The sequence below is a fragment of the Lonchura striata genome, chromosome 2 (genome assembly GCF_050655825.1).
Source record: "Lonchura striata isolate lonStrDom1 chromosome 2, ASM5065582v1, whole genome shotgun sequence".
Taxonomy (NCBI): domain Eukaryota; kingdom Metazoa; phylum Chordata; class Aves; order Passeriformes; family Estrildidae; genus Lonchura; species Lonchura striata.
In genome coordinates, this window is record NC_140704.1 from 31,126,757 (window position 1) to 31,149,669 (window position 22,913).

Genomic DNA, 22,913 nt, shown 5'->3' on the forward strand with positions numbered 1-22,913 from the left:
ATTTCTTTCCCTAAGGGAGACCCTTGAGTCTACAGTTTCTTTCAGAGAGTTTTATTTTCACTAAAAAACGTTTTGATATCTCTAGATAACTTAAGAACACATTGTTAGAACATATTTCAGCACACCTACTGCATAACCACAGCGGCATAAACTCAGGAGAGTTCATTTTATGAATAAAAACAACAACCTGCCATTTTCACAAAATTCTGATTAAGAGTGGAATGGGAATAATAAACTGGAACAATAATTCCTGAAGACACCATTTGAATGACCACCTATGGAGATTCTGGAGGCATTACTCTGTGGGAGAGGAAGGGTATCAGCAGTCCCCACTGCCCTGCTGTGATGGTCTTGGGGCACAGGATGTACATGCTAAGGGACCACCAAGGGTTTCTAACCTCCACCCAGATCTGCACACAAATTATCATTCATGTTCTCAGCACAACATGAAGGCACTAGATTGAATTCCATTTTTATAACAAATTTATCGATAGGAGTAAGATATTGGGGTTTAGAGTGTGCTTTTAAAAGTTCTTTTAAGGGAACAGAGTTTGGTGGAAAGGCAACAGACCGCAAAGAGACTGAGGTGTATTCATATACATTCAGATATATCCAGATTTTTAAAGATTGTTTCACCTGCATTTTTATTTGTTTTACTTTTGGATGGGTTAGAAATTAATTCTTCATCATATTCTGCTTGCTAACTGAGGCAGAGACAATAAAACACACTACTAATAAATCTAGGGATTCAAACTGCAGCCCTTGGCTGCCACCTAAAGGTTTGCTGTACTTCTTTAGAGAGATACCACCACCAGACTCCATTCCCATGTTTGGAATGTAAAAAACTTGTCTACTACCATTACAGGCAACCTCCATGGTCACTATTACTAAAAGAGATTATGAGGTAAAAATATTTGTTCTAAAAAGAACAAAAAGCCCCACCAGAACAAAACCTAGGAAGGAAAAAATGCACTGTAGTTCAACAGTACAACAGAAAGAATAATTTATTGTATCTGCATGCACTTTCAATTTGAAATAAAACCTAAAATCTTAAAAAAAAATAAAAGAAAGCATGCTATTTGGTTTTATTAAAAGAAGACAGCCCAAGCAAAGAAACAGCGCAAACGCCTGAGCAATGAATGGCTCAGAACAAAAAAAAAGGGTGGTCTGCCTCAGCCACCATTTGGGCAACACAATGTGGGCAGCAGGCAGTTTGTGCAGGTCTTATGATCTCCACTGAGGAGAGACTGATTTCTCCAGACACTGGGAATTTAAGCTCTTTGAAAATAGGAGGAGCTGAGATGGAAAAAAAAATCCTGGCCAGAGCTCCTTTTAGCACCAACAAGCAGAATTCTGCCTCAGTTCTCCAGCTAGGTACAACTATCTGATTGTCCTCAACTCAAAATCATTCAGTCAACTCAAAATGAGTGCTCTGAAGTGATGTGGCCACCAAGAACAAATGTAAAACTAGCAGAGAAACAGCCTACAGCTTGAACCTACAGTTTGAAAAGAACCTGTTGTATTACTAATGAACTTTTAATGATTTCTGTTATATGTTCATTGTAGATGTTTTACATCCCAGAGTACAAACAGCAAACAAAAGAATGTATTAAGTAGGAGGTATTTCAAGATAGAAAAATACCCTATATCATCATAGGCTCAAAGAAATTCTGGACAACCAAAACCTGTTATTTCCTATGGTTTGAGTTTTGAAGTTTAATCCTTATCCAACTCCAACATCCAACTCTATTTTGACTTTCCACAGGATCAGACCTGTTTTATTTTTGGTTCATCCACTTCCCTTACAGGAATGACACCTCTCATGTTCTTACAGGAATGAGGACTGACAAAGGCACAATGATGCTCTGAAAAATAAACCAAGAATCTACAGAGAACTAGTGGTTTCTACCCACACACGGGAAGAAGCTTAGTGACAGCATTATCTTGGCCTCCATTGTAAAAATGAAAACTCACAAGTAATCAGTAAGCTCATAACTACATTTTCTAGCAGTGATCACTAACTAGAGGACAGTTAATAGCTAAGGTTAAAGATCTAGTCATCTACCATCCTTTTGAGTGGTCCATGTGTCTATGTCATCTGTGGCAGGCACAGTTATATTTGAGGTTATTACCTGGATCACGTGTTTTGCAATCATAATCTCCCATGGTAGTTATTAGGATAGTTTGTAAGGTAAGGAGCATGTCACTGGTATCCTCTCATACTGCCTAAGGTACTTCTGTTCTGTCCTTTATTTTCATTTGGCACCTGTATTTTTCTGTTCAGCAAGGTGAAGTTTTTGTTTAATTTGATGTAATTTAATCTTTACTGATTTCCATGACAGCTAGGACACATCTGTAGATTAACTTCATGTGTTCTGTTTTCTCTTCCAAAGCCAAGTTATATAGTTCTCTTAATCACCTGTAGAAGTGTGGGCACAGAAGACTGATAGAATTTAAATCAAGAAGGAATTGCAATGGCAATCTTTTCTGATCTCCAGTGTTGTATAGGCTATAAAACTTCACCCAGAAATTTAATATTAATGCTTTGGTTTCATCTATAGTCTGTCTCTCATACAACTATTGAGCCTTGATGAAAAATGGTGCTATGATGAAAAATGCTGCCTAAAAATTTTTATCAGAAACATTTTTCTTCAAACACAGTTAGAATCACTAAATTACTCTGCAATCTATATTTCACCTCATCTTCAAATGTTCATTAGTGTGTCATGTCACATGAGGATTATTTGCTGGTAAAATATCACATTAACTAAATTTTCATGGAAAAAATTATTAGCCTGGCTGTAACTTAATTTTGTAAAATATTTTCCATTTGAAATAAAAATATACATTTTGACAAATCCTAAGGTAGCTGTGTACTCTATTCAAGTATATGCTAACAGTTTGGCCTTAATTTTTGTCCTGAGTTCTGACTTTATATACTTTATATACTGCTGAACAACTCAATTACTCCTGACTGCCTCAACTCAGGCAAGAACTGTCTGTCCCCAAAAAATTCTCTGTTCCTTTGCAACACATTAATCCCATAATCCTTCTCATACCTTAGCCTGACTTTAGTCACAGTTGGTACCAGATGCTTCAGCAAAGGTGGAAATAATCTTTAAAAGAACATGTCACAGAGTGGCTGCACAAGAAATTTCTGTGCAGCCTTAGTGACCAGTTCTTGTTCTGAGGTACAAAAGGTTACCTTTGTTATGAACTTTTATCCTGGCTAATATAAAGGCACATGCAATTCCTATAAATATCTCATTTATTTTTAAATCCTACAAATTTCCACAGCCCATGAGTTCCAAGAGTTACCTATATGTAATTTTAAAAATAATCTTAGCTTTATTTTAGCTTAAGGTATGAGCAGTAAAACCAATAACTACAGTTCTACTGGATCCTGGAATTAGACAAGAGAAGACTTATTGATATGAATAAAAAAAATCAGAATTAGAGATATCTTTCAGAAAAAGGGATGAATTTTTTGAGGTACTACCCAAACATACATGCTCTTATGACAAAATGAAAACATTGCCAAAATTAATTGTCTGAGAATAAGCAGGATGTAAAAGGTAAGATATATATGCAGACACATTTGAAACAATTACAAACATCAATAAGTAATGCTTTTTTGCTATTTCTAAATGTCCCCATCTGCCTCCATTCTTTCCTGATTCTGCACTTAAATATTTCTTGAATTATTTTAGTTGTCATTTTATCAGTGAGTAGAGCAGCAGACTGGTGAGACACAGGAGAGGATATGCAGGTAAACACCACACAGACAGCAACCAGGCTGTAACATTAATACCATGATTCAAGACTGAGGAAAAAATCAGATTAAATTCTACCAGAGATGTCCAGAACCTTTGACAATTCTGGAAAACCACCCACCACCTATCCCTGTTTCCCATGACTCCCACTTTCCCCCTCTGCCACACACACAGAGTTTGCCTGTTAGGGAAGTGAGAGACATAGAAGAGTAAGTGTGGAAAGCAAGAGGCCTGTAAGTATCTCACGATCCATTCAAAGTGACTGGGTGGAGGGAAGGTGAGAAGAAAGAATAAAAACTTTTTAATGCAGATGAGGAAAAAGGCAGAATGGGACTTGTAGTCTTCAATGGGAAAAAAATTAAAAGAGGAAAAAAAAATTTTGAGGAAGAAATAAATTAAAACACCTGAGGTGTAATACAGTGACTTGATGGGCACCTATGTTGGCTCTCAGCACTAAGTGGAGATTACATACCTTTTTCAAGTACCAGAGAGAAAGGTAGGAGACAGGCAACAAGAACAGAGGAAATGGGTGGAGGTAAAATAAACACATGGAGTGCCAATGTTCTGTGGACAGTCTGAGCTTGCAATAATAACAAAAAAAAAAAAGTGCATGACTTATTAAACTTCACAGTGGCTGTTGATTCTCTATAGAAATAAAAGTGCTATTCATGCATGTCACAAACTATTCTGTGAAATGTGTGTTTTCAGAGTTCAGTTCACTCAGTGTCTGTGGAGCTATTCCTAGATCTATCTGGTCTTCACCCATCCTCCATGAACATGGAAAACAACATCGCTTCAAAGATGCTATGACTGTCTTCAGGTGGGCTGCAGTCCTTTGTGAATATAAAACTAATTAAAACAATATGTTCTTCTTTCTCTGTTGGTCACTGAAGGAAAAAAGGAAAATGGCACACAGATTAGTAACACAGGGTCAGGTCTTCAGCCCTTCAGCCAAAGTCCAACTGAAATAAGGCTAATGAAATAACTCATCTGGCCTATTGTTCTTCTGTCTCTTCCTTTCCTTACAGGCACAAGCCATGGTGACTGTAAGTCCATGAAGTAATATCTGGAAAATATTAATGACAGCATATAGAAAAATTCCAGGTAAATTTTATACTTCGAAGATAGAGCACAGGGGACCTCACCTCTCTGAAGACAGAAAGACTCTCAAAACTGTGTATTTGTCAAAAGAAAACACTTTTGTCTAAAATATCAGTTCCATCACATAAAAATACATAGTGGAAATACCAAAAAATCTTAGTGAAACAGTGTTCTTTAAAACTCTTCATGTGACAACAACTGAAATGTTCTTCTTTCAAAATACATCTGTTTAGCTAAATATACTACTGGGTTTTTTTAGTAATTACTTCCAGAAAGAGGTTTTTAGACCATCTTAACAAACAACTTCAGCTTTGACCACTTGTTACAATACATATTTTTATGGTTTTGAGTATCCTAGGGGGACTACATAGATAATTTCTTATGCTTCCTTGTGTCTAGAAAAAATCATCCTATTCTTTCTTAAACAGAGGACAGGGACACCTTCATTAAGACCCCCCCTCCAGAGCTAATTTAAAGATCAGCTGTCTGCACTACAGATCTTTTTGGAAATGAGTGTATAAAACTTAAAGCATTGGGTTTAACCTAGTAAACCCTAAACAGAGTGATACCTTCTCACCTGTGAAATGACTGTTTCTGTCTCAACTGCTTGCTGACCATTTCTGTTGAGAACCCATCTGCACTTTTTTTTTTCTTTTTTTGCAATAGTCTGAAATATCTCAGGTTTATTGTCTTATAACACAGTCTTCTTCAGTGGACTTACCAGAAGCATTGAACACAAGAACATGCTCTGGGATTTCAGGAGGATTGCATACTCTATTTTTAATATAAAAATTTTACAATTCAATTGGTTACATAAACAAGGAAGAAAAGTGTACCAGCATGATATTGCAAGTTTTTTCAGAAAAGCAGAATGGAGAAATTTCTGCCACACAGGCCAGAAAAGAAAATAATTTTATAGCTAAAGTTTTCCAAATAAATTAAGAATAACAACAACATTTAAATGCAGTATACAAAAGTCACCAGGCTGGGTATATGGAAAATAAGTAGTGGTATTCCACCTGTCTCTGCATGACATTGACCAAACTGTTAATAACGAGATGGTAAAATGCAAAAAGGTATTGATTCAGATGTTCACTCAGGCCTATGGAAGTTGCAAACCTAGGTAAGGTTTGTAAATTCACATAAAATGTCCACCTGAAATCAATGTAAGCCTTCACAAAAAAAATTAGATTATTGGACAATGTGGATTACTATTTTATGGTAAAATGGACCATTTTCTCTTCGTGTCATGTACATCAGGAAGTTCAGTAGCATGGGCTGGTAACTAAGGTAGGTATTAATGAAAAAAATAATGAAAAATACTATTTTGGGAAGTAAAGACTTTTCTAGTTTGGAAACTGGCATTGTCAGTTCTTGCAATAAGAACTGAGCCTAGAAACTAAAATCAATGTGCAGTTTTAATATCTTATAAGGAAATGCATTACATTTTTCATCAGATTTTCTTTTTCAGAATTACAAAATAAAAGCACATTTTGTTAAAAAAATTGTGGATCACATTAGGCAGCTGGAATTATATATAGAATTTTTCTGTATATAATAAACAGCATAGGTGGATTGTTCATAGTCTGCACTTCTGAGGAAGAGGCCTATGACTTCTTGGCAATTTTTTTTTTTAAACAGTCATTGGTTTTCAATTGTTAATTGATGGGTTATAATGAATTTTCACAATACACTGACCTTTTTACAAGAAACAGATGCAGTTTTAGATTCAAATATTGCATAAAGAAATGAACCCAAGTGATAGCAAATGCAATTCTATCTGACAGACAAGCATATGATTCTTTTAGTTAGTTATACTGCAAGAAAAATCAGATTTGCATGTCAGTGGGGTCAAGTGAAGCCAACAAATCCAAAACAATTACTGTACACTTGCAGGATTCTATACTATTAAAATAGAGAAGTTGGAGGAAAGTAGAATTAATTTAACAATACCAGAATGCTTCTTATGGGGATTTTAATTGTGTCTAAGATTCCATGATAATGTAAGAAATCACAAGATTGAATAAATAACACTTCTTATTTAAAAAATAACTTTGATATTAGTTGCAAAGCACCATCAATCTTCCCTTTGCAGTCCTGGTTTGGACTCTCCCCAATGAAATGGCACATTAAAGAAGGTTGGAAACATTCAACCAAAAAAAAGGAGCATGTTTTTGTAAGAAAAGTTTTGAGGTTTTTGACCAGTTATAGTTAACATTCATTGCAGATGCAATATTTTCCTGAAAAAGCTGTTTCCTGAAAAAAAGAGACTATGCACCAACAATGTGACAGACAATTGCATTTTGTTTCAATAAAGCAAATGTAAAATACTGGTAGGAAGCCACAGTTATAACACTTCAAGAAATTTGGGATACATGTAATATAATAACACACTTTCCACCACAAAAATTTGTGGAATAACTTATGCTGGAAAAAGTCCCCTGAGGCCCAACCATCCCTCTGCTCAAAACAGGTTCAGTTAGTTCAGTCTGCTTAGGAACATGTTCAGCTAAGTTTTAACTCTCTCCAAGGACAGAGATGCCACAAACACATTGCTTCAAGGTTTCACTGCCCTGTGGATAGGACAATGGATTGAGACTTTAAATCCATTTCTAGTGGTGTTAAATTACTTGTTATGGGAGTTTAAGAGTTACTTACTCTCATATGTGACCTTGGATGATTCAGTTTCTCTGCAAGCCTAGAATTATTATTCAAAACTCCTGCCTAATTGTATTATCGCATTATAAACACTGTCTAAATAACAATATATTCAAAGATGCTATCACTGCAAAGTAAATGTTTTTAAGTCCTTGGATTCCACCATGGGATGAATGAAGCTAAAGAAATATGGCATTTTACATAAACCAGCAGACTATACTTTAAACTCCTACAGCAGCCTCTATACATTGAGGCCTAAACCATTTATATCTTCAGTTCTGGACTTTTTATTGGTGACTTTATTCAGGGTTCATAGTTCTCACCCAACAATGGCATCCTTTTCATTATGTTTTCAGGGTTTAAGTTAATGACCAGAGTGGTTTCATTTTGGTAACCCTATTATCAGATTTTATATGAAAATTATCCATTTTTATTCTTCCACATTAAACTGCAGGTATTGTCTTTCTGCCCAGAATACCAAATTCTTGCATTATGTTCTCAGCAGAAATAATGCATGGAATGACTGATTCCTACCTGTATGATGAACAGCCTTTGCTTAGAAATTCAGAAGATAATTCATGCTGTTGAGGACATAGCCATTTTCTTTACACTGCTTATGATAATTCATATTCTGTCTAATAGTGTCATACACAATATATCTGTATGGGATATCAACTGTATTGTTCTTCCCATTAGCACCATTTAGACCATGCAGGTGAAAAATCCAAAATAGGGAGATCCTAGTTTCTGTCACTTTTGCTTCTGCTGGCAATTTGTTTAAAGCTATTTCCTTGAATTTCTTGATGTATCATCTGAATTCTTTTTTTCCAGATAGATTTGAATCACCATAAATTTGCAACATCATGATCTATAAACATTACAAGACCCAACAGGAGTAAATTGAGTTTAGTTCACTCGTCACCAGTCTATCTTATTTCAAATAGTACCCAATGAGTTCTCAAGGGACCTGTAGCTATCCACCTACAGTGTTTGAGATTGTGATCTCTGAAATCATAGAGCTTTTAGGTTAAGAATGCCACAATATTTGAAATCCTGCAGATCCTACACTTCTTTCTGAATGTCATTGCATACGGCTTTCTCACATCCCATATCCCCATTTGGGCTATGACCACTCAAGGAATGACAGTCAGATGTCTGAAATGGGGGATTTTTCCAAAATGAAGCAAAAAAGATGATACATCATTTAAAAACTCCAGAGCGGGACCACGAGATTGCTTCATTGCCAGCCCTTCCTCAGCACTCTTGAACAAACTCACCGTGCTCAGCTTCTGACCTCTGACATTCAGATGCTAAATCATCCATAGCTTCTCAAGGCTTAGCAAGGGATCTGAAAAGGCTTCCGCAGCCCTTCATTCGTAGACAGTGAAACAGTACATTATTTACACTGGTTGCATTTGCAGGATTTATAAACGTACCCTGCACAGACAGGCTTGGATGCAGCACAGAGATCCGCCTAGGATCCTGCGCGCAGTCATCTGTTGTCGGTATCAGAAAGGAAGGATGCCACACGGCTGGTCACCAGGGACCCGAGGTCGGCACACCTACCCCGTAACGCAGCCGGGCGGAGGCCCGGCCACCGTCGTGTGACAGGGCGAGGTGCCCAGGTGGGTTTTACCTGCCGGGAAAGCGCCTCCACCCACAGGCTCCGCGGGGAGCACAGGGACGGGAGCTGCAGGGAGCTCCTCCGTGGAGCGGAGCGGGGCCGGGCGAGGCGGCGGCCGAGGTCGCACCTTGGCCCGGTGGGGCTTTCCTGGCCCGCACGGCGCGGTACTTTCCGGACACGGTTAACCTTTGCGTTACACCCACTGCGCCCGGAGGGGTGGAAACTCCGGGGAGAAACGATTCGGGGAGGGCGGTAAAGGAGGAGAGGTGGTTTTAGGTAGCGAAGATTTGCCGGCCCGCACCAAGGGCCGGCGCGCTCCTGCAAGCGGGACGCCCCGGGAAAGCGGCGGCGTTCCCGGGCCGGTGGGCAGCGCCCGGGTTAGGGAGGCGCTGCCGGCGAGGGTCGCACAAGCGAGCGGCGGCGGGGTCACACGCAGCGAGGGCCGGGCCAGCCGGCGGGGCGGGGCGGAGCGGCCGCCGCAGGGCCAAAGCGGCGGGCGAGGTGCGGCGGGGGCCGGCGGCGCAGCGCTCTGCCCGCGGCCTTCGTCCGCCTCCCCGGCCGGGGGCAGCGGCCGTGCCGAGCTCGGGCGGCCGCGACCGAAGCCGCCGGCGAACAAAGGCGCGGGCGGCCACAGTGACTTCACCGCCGGGCCCGCCCCCGCACTCCCGCTCGCGGAACCTGCCCCGCTGCCGTCTCCTGGCAACCTGCGGGGACCCGCACTCTCCGCGCTGGGGCCGGGCAGCGCCGCCGGCCGCGGTCTCCTGCCCTCCCCTCGCCGTCCTCAGCAGACCCCGTACCCCCGGCGCCGAGAGGCGGCCCCGGCGGCGCCTCGGGACGGCGGCGGGCAGCGCCCACCTGCCCCCGGCGGGGGCGGGCAGGGGGCGGCCGTCCCCGCCCCCCGGCAGCCGCCCTCTTCGCCCGAGGGAGGTGCGGAGCTGCCGCCGCCGCCGCTCCCCGCGCGGTGCCAGGAGCCTCCCCGCACCCCCCAGGCAGGGCGGGCGGCGACGCGCCCCTGGCCGCCGGGCTGGAAGCGAATGGAGGGAACCAAGCTCCGCGCTTAGCCGGGGCCCCTCTGCCGCCGGGGGGGGGCCGGTCCTGGCGGGGCGCGGAGGCGCGGCAGGCGCTGCCCCCGAGATGCGGCGGCCCCCGCCCGCCCCTCCGAGCGCCCTACCTGTGCCGGGCCCGCCGCCGCCCCTCCCCCGGCCCCGCCGCCGCCGCCGCCCCCGCGGGGGCCGGGACTGAGCGCGCCGCGGCGCCGAGACACGGCCCCGAGAAGAGGGCGAGGGAGCGGGAGCGGTGCCGGCCGCGGCGCATGATGTGGGTGCCGCTGCTGGCGTGCCTCACCGCGGGGATCGTCTCCGTGCCCAGGTGCCAGCGCGGCCCCGGAGCCTTCCTCGGGGCGGCCTGGCTGCTGGCGGCCGTGCCGGGACTCTGCCAGCGCTGTAAGTGTCCGAGCGCCTGGGACTGCTGCCCCGGCTGGCGGGGGCTGCGGCCGGGTTTGGTTCTGGCGCGGGGTCGTGCGTGGGCGGGGGGCTTGCCCGGGCCCGGCCGCTGCCCTGGGGCGCAGCGCTGACAGCGGGACCGGCCGGCGCCACCGGCACTCGTCGGCCGGGCGGGCCGAGCTGGCGGGCGCACGGTACCTGCAGGGAGAGCCGGGCTGGAGCGGTGTCCAAGCCTCACACCGCCAGGGCCAGCCCGTGATTTCACTGCCCACGCCGGGGGCGTCCCGCCTTTAGGGAGCCATGGGGAGCCGGCGGGACTGTCGCACGCCAGGGTGCTGCGGGTCCTGAAGTGCACCCTCCGCAACACTCCGTGGAGCGGCACGCGGACCCCAGCCAGGGATGACCGGTTCTTGGGGATGGTAACACTCTGTTTTACGTCGTTCATGTGGCACGCAGTGGCAGGGTTAAATAGGGATAGAGCTACGAGAAGATTGTCTTCTGTTTACCTCGGGATAACGTGCATGTTGGCAGTTCCCTGGGAGCTATGGTTCTCGGGTGAAAAAGACTCAGGTAAATGTGGGTAACTCCTCGCGTTGTGGAATTGCTTCCCAAGGCCCCCAGTATCATTTTTAATGTGTGCTGGCTGAGGGGAGCTTGTGCAAATGTACCTTAGATGGTGCAGCAGTTGACAGAGCAAGCAGGTTAGTCAATTCATAAAGGATCTTATTTAGCTAGCAGTGATCATAAAAGCAGATCTGGTTGTCAGTCATCTTTCTGTATTTTCTTATGCTTGTGGAATAATTGGCATTTCCCAGTTTAAGCCTGGAGCTGATTTAAAATGTTAACATGTAACCTCTGAAACTGAGATTTACAATGGGAACAATGTATTAGTCTTAGATTCTTTATTGCAAAGGAGACAAATTCATGCCTAATTCAGTAGGATTTGCCCAGCACTATTAAAAACAATGGAATAATTTGTTAACTTTCATAGGATAATTTATTTTACTTTTTTGGCTTCGTACTTTGAATTCAGAACCAAAGTAATGTCAATAGGAAAAATAAAATATATTATTAAATTTCTTATGAACCATGACATCTTGTATGTGGTATCCCAGATTTTTTTTATACAGTGCAATTGAGTTGAAATGCTAATTGAAACTTTATGAAAAGGATGGTTCTGTGCCTGAATGTAGTGTTGTGCTTGCTTATGAGTGTAGTTCCTGGGTACACACTACTGCAAGTAATGCAACAGAACAGAATGCCACAGGGGGGAGGTTGTGCATGGAGCTTTTGTGCCAAAGGATGCTTGCTGTCTTTGTTGTGCTTCATAGTGAAAATATATATGGGCAATACGTCATGGGTTATGTGTTTATTGTGACAACAGCTCTCAGATTGGGCAGACTGTAACTCACATAGACCTTGTTTTTTCCTTTTCATTTGAAACCTCTGCTAATTCATGAAAGCTGAAAAGAACACTGAATTCTTTCCTTCATACATAATCACTTTGCAGGCTACAGCCGCAGTTGAATCAAGAAGAATGTTTTGCTTTGTTTTTCTGTGAATGAACACATGAAATTTTTTGTTATTATTAATATTGTTAGTGATTTTTACATTTAGTTGTGATAGCCAGTGCAACACCACCTGGATTCTTTGAATGTCTGCAGGCTGCTTTGAGAGACAGTGGGCAGCAGCTCCATGTACAGATATTTGGCAGCATGGTTTTGTTCACACAGCCATTCCTCTTTGCTTCTGCATTGACAGTGCTGGGCATGGAGAAAAGCATCTTGCTGTTCCTGTGCCATCATCAAGTCCAATTTATTTATGTGCAGAGTTGGCAGAACCTGCATATCTGTTGAACTGAATCTCCAGTTCTGAAAGAGACTGGAATTAATATGAACTGTACATAGAATTCAAATTTATTTAATTCTTGTTGGAGCATTTATGGCTCTTCTAATTGAAATATTAAGAGCTTGATACTACCTGAGATATTTGTTCTGCAAGCTGCAGTTTGAGATGTGAGTCATTGCTTGGGGATAAGTAAAGGTAGAATTTGGCATAGGGTTTGAAGTTACAAGGAGCGCAAAAGGAAATCTCACAATGATGTAAATTTGTAATTCCCAAATTATGGGCTCTGTAAGCTCAAATAAAAAGAGTAGTGTTGCTGCCTTCTACAAAGGGTCCCTTGTTCAATAAGTCTCACCAAAAGGAAATTTGCAGTTCAGTAAGCCAATTATAACAAATACCTGACATAAGATTCAAGCTAGTTCTGTAGGGATTTCTACAGATCCCTGCATTTATGTTTGAACATTAAAGCTGACAAACTCCTAAAGATGTAAACCAGTGAACTGAATAAAAGCTGGATTCTACAGCAAGAGCATGTGTATGCATTGCACTAACCAATTGAGTAAGTGCTCACTTCATTGAAGACAATTCTCTTGTCCTGTTCAGAAACCAACTGCTGAAACTCTTATTTTTTACCTGCTGTATCAGCACATGGGTTATATGGGGCTTAAGTACTGAAGAATGACTGATTGGTCAGGCTTAACAGAGGACATTGATTAAGATCTCTGCAGTGTCCCAAGACCAGTTATAATATTAAAATCAGAAAACTAAGGTATTTGGTGCTTTCCAAAATACCCAGGGAGTAATTCCTCTATGAAGCTCAAGTAAACAGAATGTACTTGCGGTGTGCAAACAGGGATGAGATGGAATGAAAATCTTTATCTCTGAACAAAAGTTGGAGAACAGTCACACAGCAATTCTTTTAAATAGTTGTGATTGACAGGTCTCTTTAAATACCAGCTTTAAAAGTATTTTCAGTCTTCTTGAGAGTGTCATTTGGAAAGACCACTGGAGAATCATCATGAAGGGGTCAGTTGTTAATTGATTTGTGCCAATAGCATGACTTTTGATTCATTAATTTTCTCCCATCAAGGTCTTTGGTGCTTCACCAGTCTTGTCACATCAGATTTCCATGTGATCCCTCTAGTAAGAAAGTTTTATAAACCATTACTCATGCTACTTCTCAAAGGAATAAGGAAAGCTATTCAAACCACCCATGGAAGATTTTGAAGAGAAGTGATGGGAAATATGCCATGATACACACACAAGCACACAAAAAAGTCTGAAATAAAAGATACATCATGATAGCTTTAATTGGTGTTTATCTGTTAATTCTCTTGCGCACCCATGCAGTGCATTTTCTATTGAGACTCAGTGGAAGAAGCTGAGCTGTATGGGATACCCAGCACTGAGTCAATTGAGCTTTTCCTGAGGCTTAAAACAATCCAAGGAAAAGAGAAAATCCAGTTTTCATTTCCTGAGTCTGCGTGGGCGATCTGCACCCTCGGGCTAATGGACCATCTTTGGGAAAGCCAACCTTTTTGGAACCTTTGGGGTAAAACAACCTGGGTGTTTGAGAGGGCTGTAAATTGCAGTTCTGAGGAGCAGTGAGGGAGAGGTTTGTTTATGTGCGCATTGCTCAAGGAGCATATTTTGCCAATAACATGCCTACATTTGCTTTGAAAATTGTATACTTCTCATAATATGTTGCAATCTCATGTCTCTTCAGGGGGCTTATGTGATAAGGTTTTTTTTTATTTTGTCTTTTTTACAAGTTGAATGAAACTCATAGTTGCATGTGTAGTGTTTACAGTGTTTTCATGCTACAGGTGTTTGAGACGAGGCAGAGAAAAGAGAGAAGAGGGGCAGTTTATGAACTAGAAGAGCAATAACAATATTCTTGATACTCTGGAAGGGTTGCCTCTGTCATTTTGGACATGTCGCTGAGGAAAGTTGTCAAGGTACTCTGAAGATTGCATGCATCAGAAATACCTCTACAGTTTGAAGAGGCAGTTGCTTCTTTTCAGGCCTTTAAACTTTCAAGGACTGGAACTGCAACAACTGAGAAAGCAAAATTTAGAGCCCATTAGTCAAGAGGCCTAAATTAATAAATTTGATTTTCCATACAATCTAAGTTTAATTTACTTCCCCAGACCATCGCAAAGATGTCAGAATGTGAACTTCATGGAAGCTAAAGAAAATCTTCATTAAATAACCCCCATTCCACAAGTGGACATTAAAATGTCAGATTATAACCTACCTTATACTTTATAAAGCACTTAAATGCTGGTAATATTTTTCAAATCCCTATGAAGAATTTGTGATGACTTGTCCATGTTGTGTCTTGAGTTTGGGACAATTAGAACTAATTACCATAGGAGAAGAAAAATGGAAGGTATTTTATTTACAAATCATGTAAGTTGACATGGGCTGCTGATATTTATCAAGGCCTTTTAATAACAGTTAACAGTTGGACCAGAGGATTTAAAGAATCTTTTCCAGCCTAAACGATGCTATGATTCAAGGAGGTACTCCTGAGCCTATATATGCCTTTCTTATCCTCATCTCTGAAAAGTTCCCCCACTTATATAAAGGTGGAATCATTCAGGACAAAAACTTGAAGAACAGAAGCCTCAGACAGATGCATATAAACTCAAGTTTTTCATGTGTATATATATATATATATATATATATATATATATATATATATATATATATATATGTAGAGGATTACTGGTGGACTTGCCAGTATTGGGTTAAGTGCTGATCTACACGATCTTAGTGGTCCTTTTGAACCAAAATTTCTCTGATTCTATCTAGATCTGATGTAAGAAACATTAACCTTAATGTGTAAAATAAATCTACCTGTAACTTAAATTACCTACATGATTTTTTTTTCCACAATGTATATTTTAAAAACCGAATATAGAAAAAGTATACTTTCTTAGATCAGGATAGGTGTATCCAAGGCAGTGATTGGGATTTAATGAGTTCTGTCAGGGTAAGAACAAGTGGAATAGCTTGGTGTTCTGATCTTTAAAGTTTGCTAAGTATTCTTAAAATATATTAATGGCACTAAAGTCATATGTTATATTTTCAAAGCATATATATGTGAACTATTTAAAGCTTTTATTGTAACTGGTAAGCCAGACATCTTGGTATAAAATTGACTTCTCATTATAAATTTACTGAAAACAGAAAGCTGGAGAAGGATATTGTTTCCATTTTGTTAATAAACTTCCTTTGTTTTGAGGGTTTTTTTAAATAAAATTCTTAAGGCCTCGGTGTTTCTCATTCTACTTCCATCCTCCTTTTCAGCAAAATCTTGTTTTCAAAGTTCCTGTATCTCCTCTACTAATTGCTGACTTCTGTCTAACCAGTGGAAAGATGTAAAATTCTTTCTCATCTGCTTAAGCAAACATAATTTTTGAGGGGCAAAGTAGGATATGGTCTGTTATTCTTTTTAAGTACTTGAACTTCATTAATTTTTTTTCTTTTTGGCAGTTTACATAAATGGACTTGGGCTATTTAGTTTAACTTTCGGGAAGGAAGTGGGGCTCTAATGAATTAGTTCACTGTACACTGTAATGGAACCTTTCTCCAAGAAGAAAAGTAAGCTTCTTGCCAGCCATTCAGGATTCCCCCTTGTTATGGTGGCAGAACAAGAATAACCCCTTGAGCAAAATGTAAGTATTTCAGGATGATCAGAATTTACAGCATTAGAAAGCTGCCAAAAAAGCGACTTCTAGCTGAGGCTAAATTGGCCTAAATTGAAAGCTTTGCAAAGCTCATAATTGACTTTTTCCTTTATATGTTTCTCTGCTTCCCATGACTTCATTGTCATATGCCTGTGGTAATTTCTTGGTATTTACCCATGGTGGCAATAATAAGAAGTCTGAAGTATTTATAGTCATTGAAAGATACTGAGACAAATATTTTAACTATGATTATTGGAGAAACACATTTCTTTAGCTTTAGGCAGGTTTAATGATGTTCCTGGATGTTTGATTTTTATTTTACTTCAGGCCTCTTCTCTGCCCACTGCTTTGGGAGTTAGATTGTTAGCAGCAGTAGTTCATTGGGTTCAGATATTGAAGACTTTAGTGTTTTTGGTGTTTTGCAGTTGTAGCAGTGTTATGAATACAGCTGCATGATGTATGGTGACATCACAAAAGTCTGATTAAACCAGTAGTTTCCCTTTCCAAATTAAATTTTGTTCCTTCTTGATGTTCAAGGGCATTAGGCTAAGTGAATTCTGTTTGTTCTATACTTGAGAGTACAATTTATTTCCATCTTATCTCTGCAGGGTGGAAAGGGTTAGTACTGTGCTGAGGACAACTTGCTTCTCTCAGATGGGAGCTTCTTCCTGGAAACAACCAAGTTCCCATCTTTTTGTTCAAACAAGACTACCAGGAAATAAGAAAACTTGTAACACCTTACACAATGGCACAAATGGCACAAAGTAACTAAATTAAACTAATTATGTTAGCAAGCAGGCTCTTCCAATCTGAGCAAAATTGTTGGAGTGCATTTTGCTGTTAAAAATGTTGTGGCATTACTTTAGAACATTAAATAAACCACTACCTGTTTAAAGCTTAGAATTTGCAAGTTTGAAGTCTGTCCCTTAGAGAGCATTTAAGCTCACCTGAAGACCATAACCATACGTGAATACTTCCTTTTAAGAGCATAAGGAAAAGCTTGCATTCAAACAGTCTGTGTACACCTGTAATTTACTTATAGTTAGTATTTGAGTCTGCATATTTTATAGCCCACTGTTATGTTTTGTGTAATCTTTGCCCCTAAATTATAAAAATTTAACAGGCTAAACCTGAAATGGAGGTTGGCCAGTGTGTTCCTCGACAGGTGGGTTGTGTTTTGAGGTTTTTAATAACGAAAAAAATCCCAGAAAGCTTTTTATCAATTTGTCTCAGTGACAATAGCCATCTTTGGAGATTGAAAATCTTATTGAAAAGCAAATTACTGAAATAACAAATGCCAAAGACTTGGTATTCTAGAAAACAGTAACATTTTTAAAATAGCCCTCTTGAATAAATGCTCCTCCCAATCTTGTGGACTACATAAAAGTCCTTAGGGAGCGGTTGTTATCCTCTCTGATACCAGTCTTATCTTTTATTTCATATTGAGATTCCCTCATTGCGAGTGTAAACTATGTATGTTCAATGTTTTGTTTTAACTCTGACCTGTCCTAATCCACACATGCACAGCTTTTGGTTTGTTTCGGGAAAATCTTCTGTAAAAGCACAATTTAGTTTATCATTTTGTTCAGAACTGAGGGACTTGTTTCCCTAGGTTGTCAGCTTTGGGAATTTTGATCTAAAATGCAGAAGAGGTTTGTTCCAAACCACCATGTATGCAGATAAAAGAGAGTGAAGTAAACTGTTTGCATTGCTATGGACTAAGAATCCATCAGGTTGTCTTTGGTGACACTGTGTGGGAAGAAATAGCCCTGAGCTATTCTTAGCAGTTGCCAAAATTCTGCTGGGTATGTGAATGAAGAGACAGTGCCAGGAGGAGGTCATGCTCCTATGGGGCAGAAAGCAACAATTTGGTGATAATTAGATATGTAAATAAAAGGATACATCAGAGAAACAATTGGGGGTTGAAGGCCTAGTTTGAGAAGGTAGAGCTATAGAAGATGATGGGAGATACAGCTTGGGCTTGTCTTTTATTCAAGGTTGATCTTCTTAAGCAGGCAGAAAATAGTCATTTTTATATACCTTTATAACCATCATGACCTCCTAAGGTAAGACTTTACAGAATACACAAGAACATACCAACCATTTTGGTCTGTTGATGGGCTACCTGCTAGCAGTGCTTACTAATACAAAATAAATTGAATTAGCAGTGATATGTGGCAGTAGCCATTCCAGGCTTTGCTGAAGCAGCATGGCTGTATTCAAGCTAGTCAACTCCAAGGGAGCTTCAAGCAGCTGTAGATGACTGGAATACAGTAATTCCTATGCCAATGTTCCATTTTAGGAAACAGAATTAACACAACTCCACACATCTTGAAGTTTCCTTGATATCAAGGGGTTTTTTTAAAAAAAGAAACATTTTAAGATCTCTGGTTCCATATGCTTTGCATGTTTATTGGTGTAAAGCTGTGCAAACAGGACATTCAAATCTGTGCTGTAGAAGCATTAGCTTTTATGACTGTGAGAAATTAGTCTGTTCTAATTATATAATCCTAGTACTTTTTCCTGTATGTTTTTATTTACAAGAGACAGGATAGGTTAGTTTCTGAAGCCAAGTAGTCTTTGACTGTTTGCAGGCATTAATTGCATCAACAAAATGTAACCATCTCCCAGAAGAGCAGGAAGTTTCATAGAAAGGAGAGTCTACAAGTATAGTTGGCCAAGAAACAAAAATTGTGTTGTGAAAAATTTCAAGGTTGCTTTGCTTGTTTTCATTCTGTATTGTGGCTTGGGAACAAAGTCAGACTGGAGTAGTCAATGGCTCTGTCTCTCACAGTCAAGGCCATGTTTGAGGCTGTGGTTTGAATGTTGTGGTTTTGAGTCCTAACTGTGATACCAGTAGCTAATATGGGTAGTACCTTTTCAAAAATGCTGTTATATATATCTTTCTGAAAAGAAATCTTCAAAATTGATATGTGTACATTAAAAACTTGGGTTGCTATGCATCTGTCTGAGGCAAATCTACATTGTGAATAGTGTGCAACCTTCATGTAAGTGCTGGGACTTTTCAGAGATGAGGATAAGAAAGATACATGTAGGCTCAGAGAATGTCAGGAGTATCTCCTTGAATCATAGAATCATTTAGACTGGAAAAGAACCTTAAGATTCTCTATTTCAACCATTAATCCAGCACAAGACCACCGCTAAAACGTGTTCCTGAGCATCACATCCACATATCTTCTAAATACCTCCAGGGGATGGTGACTCTACTACTTCCCTGGACAGCCGGTTCCAAGCCCTTTCAGTGCAGATATTTTCCCTGATATCCAATCTAAACCTTCCCTGGCACAATTTGAGGCCGTTTCCTTTCATCTTATTGCTTGTTAGCTGGGAGAAGAGGCCAACCCCCACCTTATTGCAGTGTCCTTTTCAGGTAATTGTGGAGCATGATAAGGCTCCCCCCACCCTCCATTTCTCTAAACTAAAGCACTCCAGCTCCCTCAGCTGCTCCTCACACTACTTGTGCCAGATTCTTCCCCAGCTCCATTGCCCTTCTCTGGACATGCTCCAGAACACCAATGTCTTTTCTGTTAGCAGCTTTCCATCCCCTTTTTCCCCCAGCATGTAGTGCCACATGGGGTTGCTCTGACTGAAATGCTGAAACCAGCACTTCCCCTTATTGATCTTTATGTAATTGGCTTAAAGCCTAATATGAATCTCCTCTAATTACAGAAGTGTCCATACACTTTTTGGGAACTCCATGTCTATGTGCCTTTACAGAGCAGACTTAAAAAGCATTTTCTATCCTTTCAGCATCAGCTATGACTGTAGTTTTCTGCCAGGGCTTTCCCAATGCTGTGTTGACAGAGGTGTCCTCCCCTTTTGTCTGCGCTGTTCATCTGAAATCCAGTGTCGGCTCTCTCCAGTGGCGTCACTCAGACCTTGCACAATGTGCAAAAAAGGAAGATCTTTGTGGTTTTTCCTTTGTGCTTTGCAAAGGCACAAACTCTTGCAGGGCAGACTTCTGCATTGCTTTGCATTTTAATGCCTTTTTAAGTCACCTGTGTAGCTGACCCTCATGTTTAAAAGGTACTGTCTTCATATGGTAATGCAGATTAATTTGGGAACCCCAAAACTCTCGGGGGAGGGGGGAGGTGTATATCAGCAGAGTTAGGAATGGAAAGTCTCTATCAGTTATCAGGACTTGTTCACTAGTGATTCTTTTCATTGCATTTATTTAGATGTGCAAAGTTTGGTTTTGAGGGGTCTTTTATCTTGTTTGTTTGGAAAGGTGTTTTTACTCACATGCCAGGTTTACAGAAATATTTTTGAGAGCTCATAATTTAATTGTGTTTTGCACCTTTCTTTTACACATCTTTATTTTCTTATCAAAAACATGTCTCTACCTTGCAGAGTTTTAGTTTGCTGCTTCTTTTGTTGCTGGCAAAAACCATTTTAAAATCAGTGTGCAGCTTAGCTTCTTGCTGTCTGAATAGTGAAACTAAAGTGCCCAAAAGTTAATGACAAAGTGAAACAAATTAACAATCTCATATATAATAGAGGAAACGGGAGAGGAAAGAAAAGTTGTTTGGTATTCTTCTCAAGTAATCTTAGAATCTTCTTATAAAGCACAGTATTCAAGTTGAAATCTCCTTTCCTGGGCATGGTTGAGTACCTCTTAAAGCTGATTTTGAGGTATACCTTGTAATCTTATTGGAAAATCTGGTGATGACATAGTGTGTTTTTAAGGCATAGCACCAAAGGCAGGGAGAATTATTTCTTGTTTGGAAAAAGGAAGAGGGGGAAAAATCCCTAATTCCAGGACTGGGTTTTAGGATTGGCAGTTAAAGCACAGACTCTCATTTTTTTTCCAGTAATCTGAGCAAGTAACTCTCCGACATAATAATCATGGAAAAATAATCCCTCCTCTGTAGCATTTTTATAGCACTTCTCATTGTACCTGCACGCTCAGCCAAAGTGAATGGGGAAGCCATGTGTTACGTGGGACAGCCACTGTCTGTCCCCTCTGCAGGGTCATGTTGCTCTGCTCTGAAAATAAAAAGGTGAAGGTAACTGCAGTGTACTGCATAAAAGCTGCAGCTTTCTTCATAAATTAGGGTATACACACGTTCACAAGTTAGTGAAGGCCTCATTCATTATCTGTGGAGAGGGATAGCCTGGCTGATTGCTGCCCTAGAACAAGATGAGATACACAATTGAAGGAAAACCAGCTCTGTGGAAGATGGGTATTTTCCTATGTTCTTGCCTCAATGAGTGTTCACCAGTCTGAGGACCATGATCAGGGAGTATAAGCTGCAAGCTATATTTGAGCTTTCTCTTTTAAGAAAGCAAGTGGTACACCCTCCAAAACCAGCACAAGCATGTACCAACTGTGAAGCTGATACAAATCCAAATTCTTGGCTGTACTTGAACAAAGTGCTGTCTGTTTGAAAACCTGTTTAACACCCCCTCTGAGATGCCAGAGTGCTTTATTGCTGTTTCATCTCTGAGATAAATACCTAATTGTGATAAGCTCTACTTTCATAATAAGGAGGCTGGACATAATTATAACATATAGGATGTTTGTCTTGCCTTGATCCCTCTTGTTGCAGAGAGTTTAGGCTTGCCACACCTGTGATCACTGTAAATAGCTGTAGTTGTTGGAGCATGGTTATAATTTTGCAGAGTAGGCTGGAAAAGTGTAGTTTAACCTGATGCACTTTTTATTATATGCATATGCCTGTGCAGTTCCCAACACAGTATTTGGCCCTCGTTGAAAATACCTTTTGGCATACATCAGTTCAAACTAAGCCAGTAGAAACTAGCCCTTAGCTTTGGCTGAACAGTTACTCAGTCTTGTCTGGACTCTGTTTTTGGTGAAGTGGCAGGAAAAATCTCAGTTCTTTTTTAAGTCAACTCATAAAAAAAATCATTCCTTGCTTTACCATGTTTTTTTTAAAGCAACTGAAAAGTTTAAACTTCAACAGTTATGGTTTTAGAGTAGATTTACAACTAAATAGTAAATATTTGATGAATGAAAGCATGTCCATAAATGTTACTGTTATAATGGACTGTGTACTTGGGAACCAGAGTAGTGATGTAGACAGAAAAATAAATAAATAAATAAATAAATTCAACTTTTTCAGGTTTCTCTTTATTAAAAACACAAAATTTCAACCTTTTGTTCCAGTGGTACCAAGCTTCTCTATTGCCAATCTGTGACTTCATGTTGTGAAAATTGAACACTTGAGACTGGAGAGTTATCAGCGAAGAACTTTGCATCCAGGAGTACCGTATATCTTATTTGTGTAAAATGTTTTATCTGCTGTGATCACACTGAAACTGGAGTTTAAGATATTTTTTCTGTCTTATCAGTCTGCAAAGGAACACAGACCCCCCTGTGTTTTACTAGACAGGCTGTATTAATAAACTAAATCAAATTTCAATAAATTCAATAAACTAACCATACAGAAAAAAAACTGGGACAATTATTTTTCAGTCACTTTTCCAATGCATCTGGAAAATGGCACATAGACACATATTGTTGGGTTTTTTAGCAAGTGCATATTAAAAAAAAAGGTGTTACTATTTTGTTATGTGGTCAATGGCATTTAAATTAAAGTATGTGTTTTGCAGATTGGATTATATGTCTTAAGAATGGAGTTTCAGATATTATTGCAGGAAATTAATTAGACCATACTTATTATTTGGGTTACTTGGTTTACTGATTGCAATGACAAGGAATTAATCTTTCTTATTCCTTATCTGAATAGCTAGAAAAACATTTTTTCATATCAGCTATTTATTCTTATCAGAA

At 40.3% G+C, this 22,913-nt stretch overlaps 1 protein-coding gene and 1 long non-coding RNA gene across 12 annotated transcripts in view; both read left to right on the forward strand.

Moving 5' to 3' along the window:
* Positions 1–9,029: 9,029 nt before the first annotated feature.
* Positions 9,030–22,913, forward strand: part of ITGB8 (integrin subunit beta 8) — a 49,387-nt gene continuing 35,503 nt past the window's right edge. For 3 of the 11 annotated variants that reach the window (XM_085567786.1, XM_021538265.4, XM_085567824.1), the window contains exon 1: positions 10,107–10,598. In XM_085567786.1, the coding sequence (XP_085423912.1) occupies positions 10,469–10,598 (130 nt within the window). In that variant the 5' untranslated portion in view covers positions 10,107–10,468. The other 8 variants (XM_085567806.1, XM_085567831.1, XM_021538268.4 and 5 more) reach the window with 8 other exon arrangements.
* On the forward strand, positions 14,408–22,631 carry LOC146768171 (uncharacterized). Its single transcript, XR_014951636.1, has 2 exons — positions 14,408–16,126; positions 16,747–22,631. It is a non-coding gene; the product is annotated as an uncharacterized LOC146768171 (long non-coding RNA).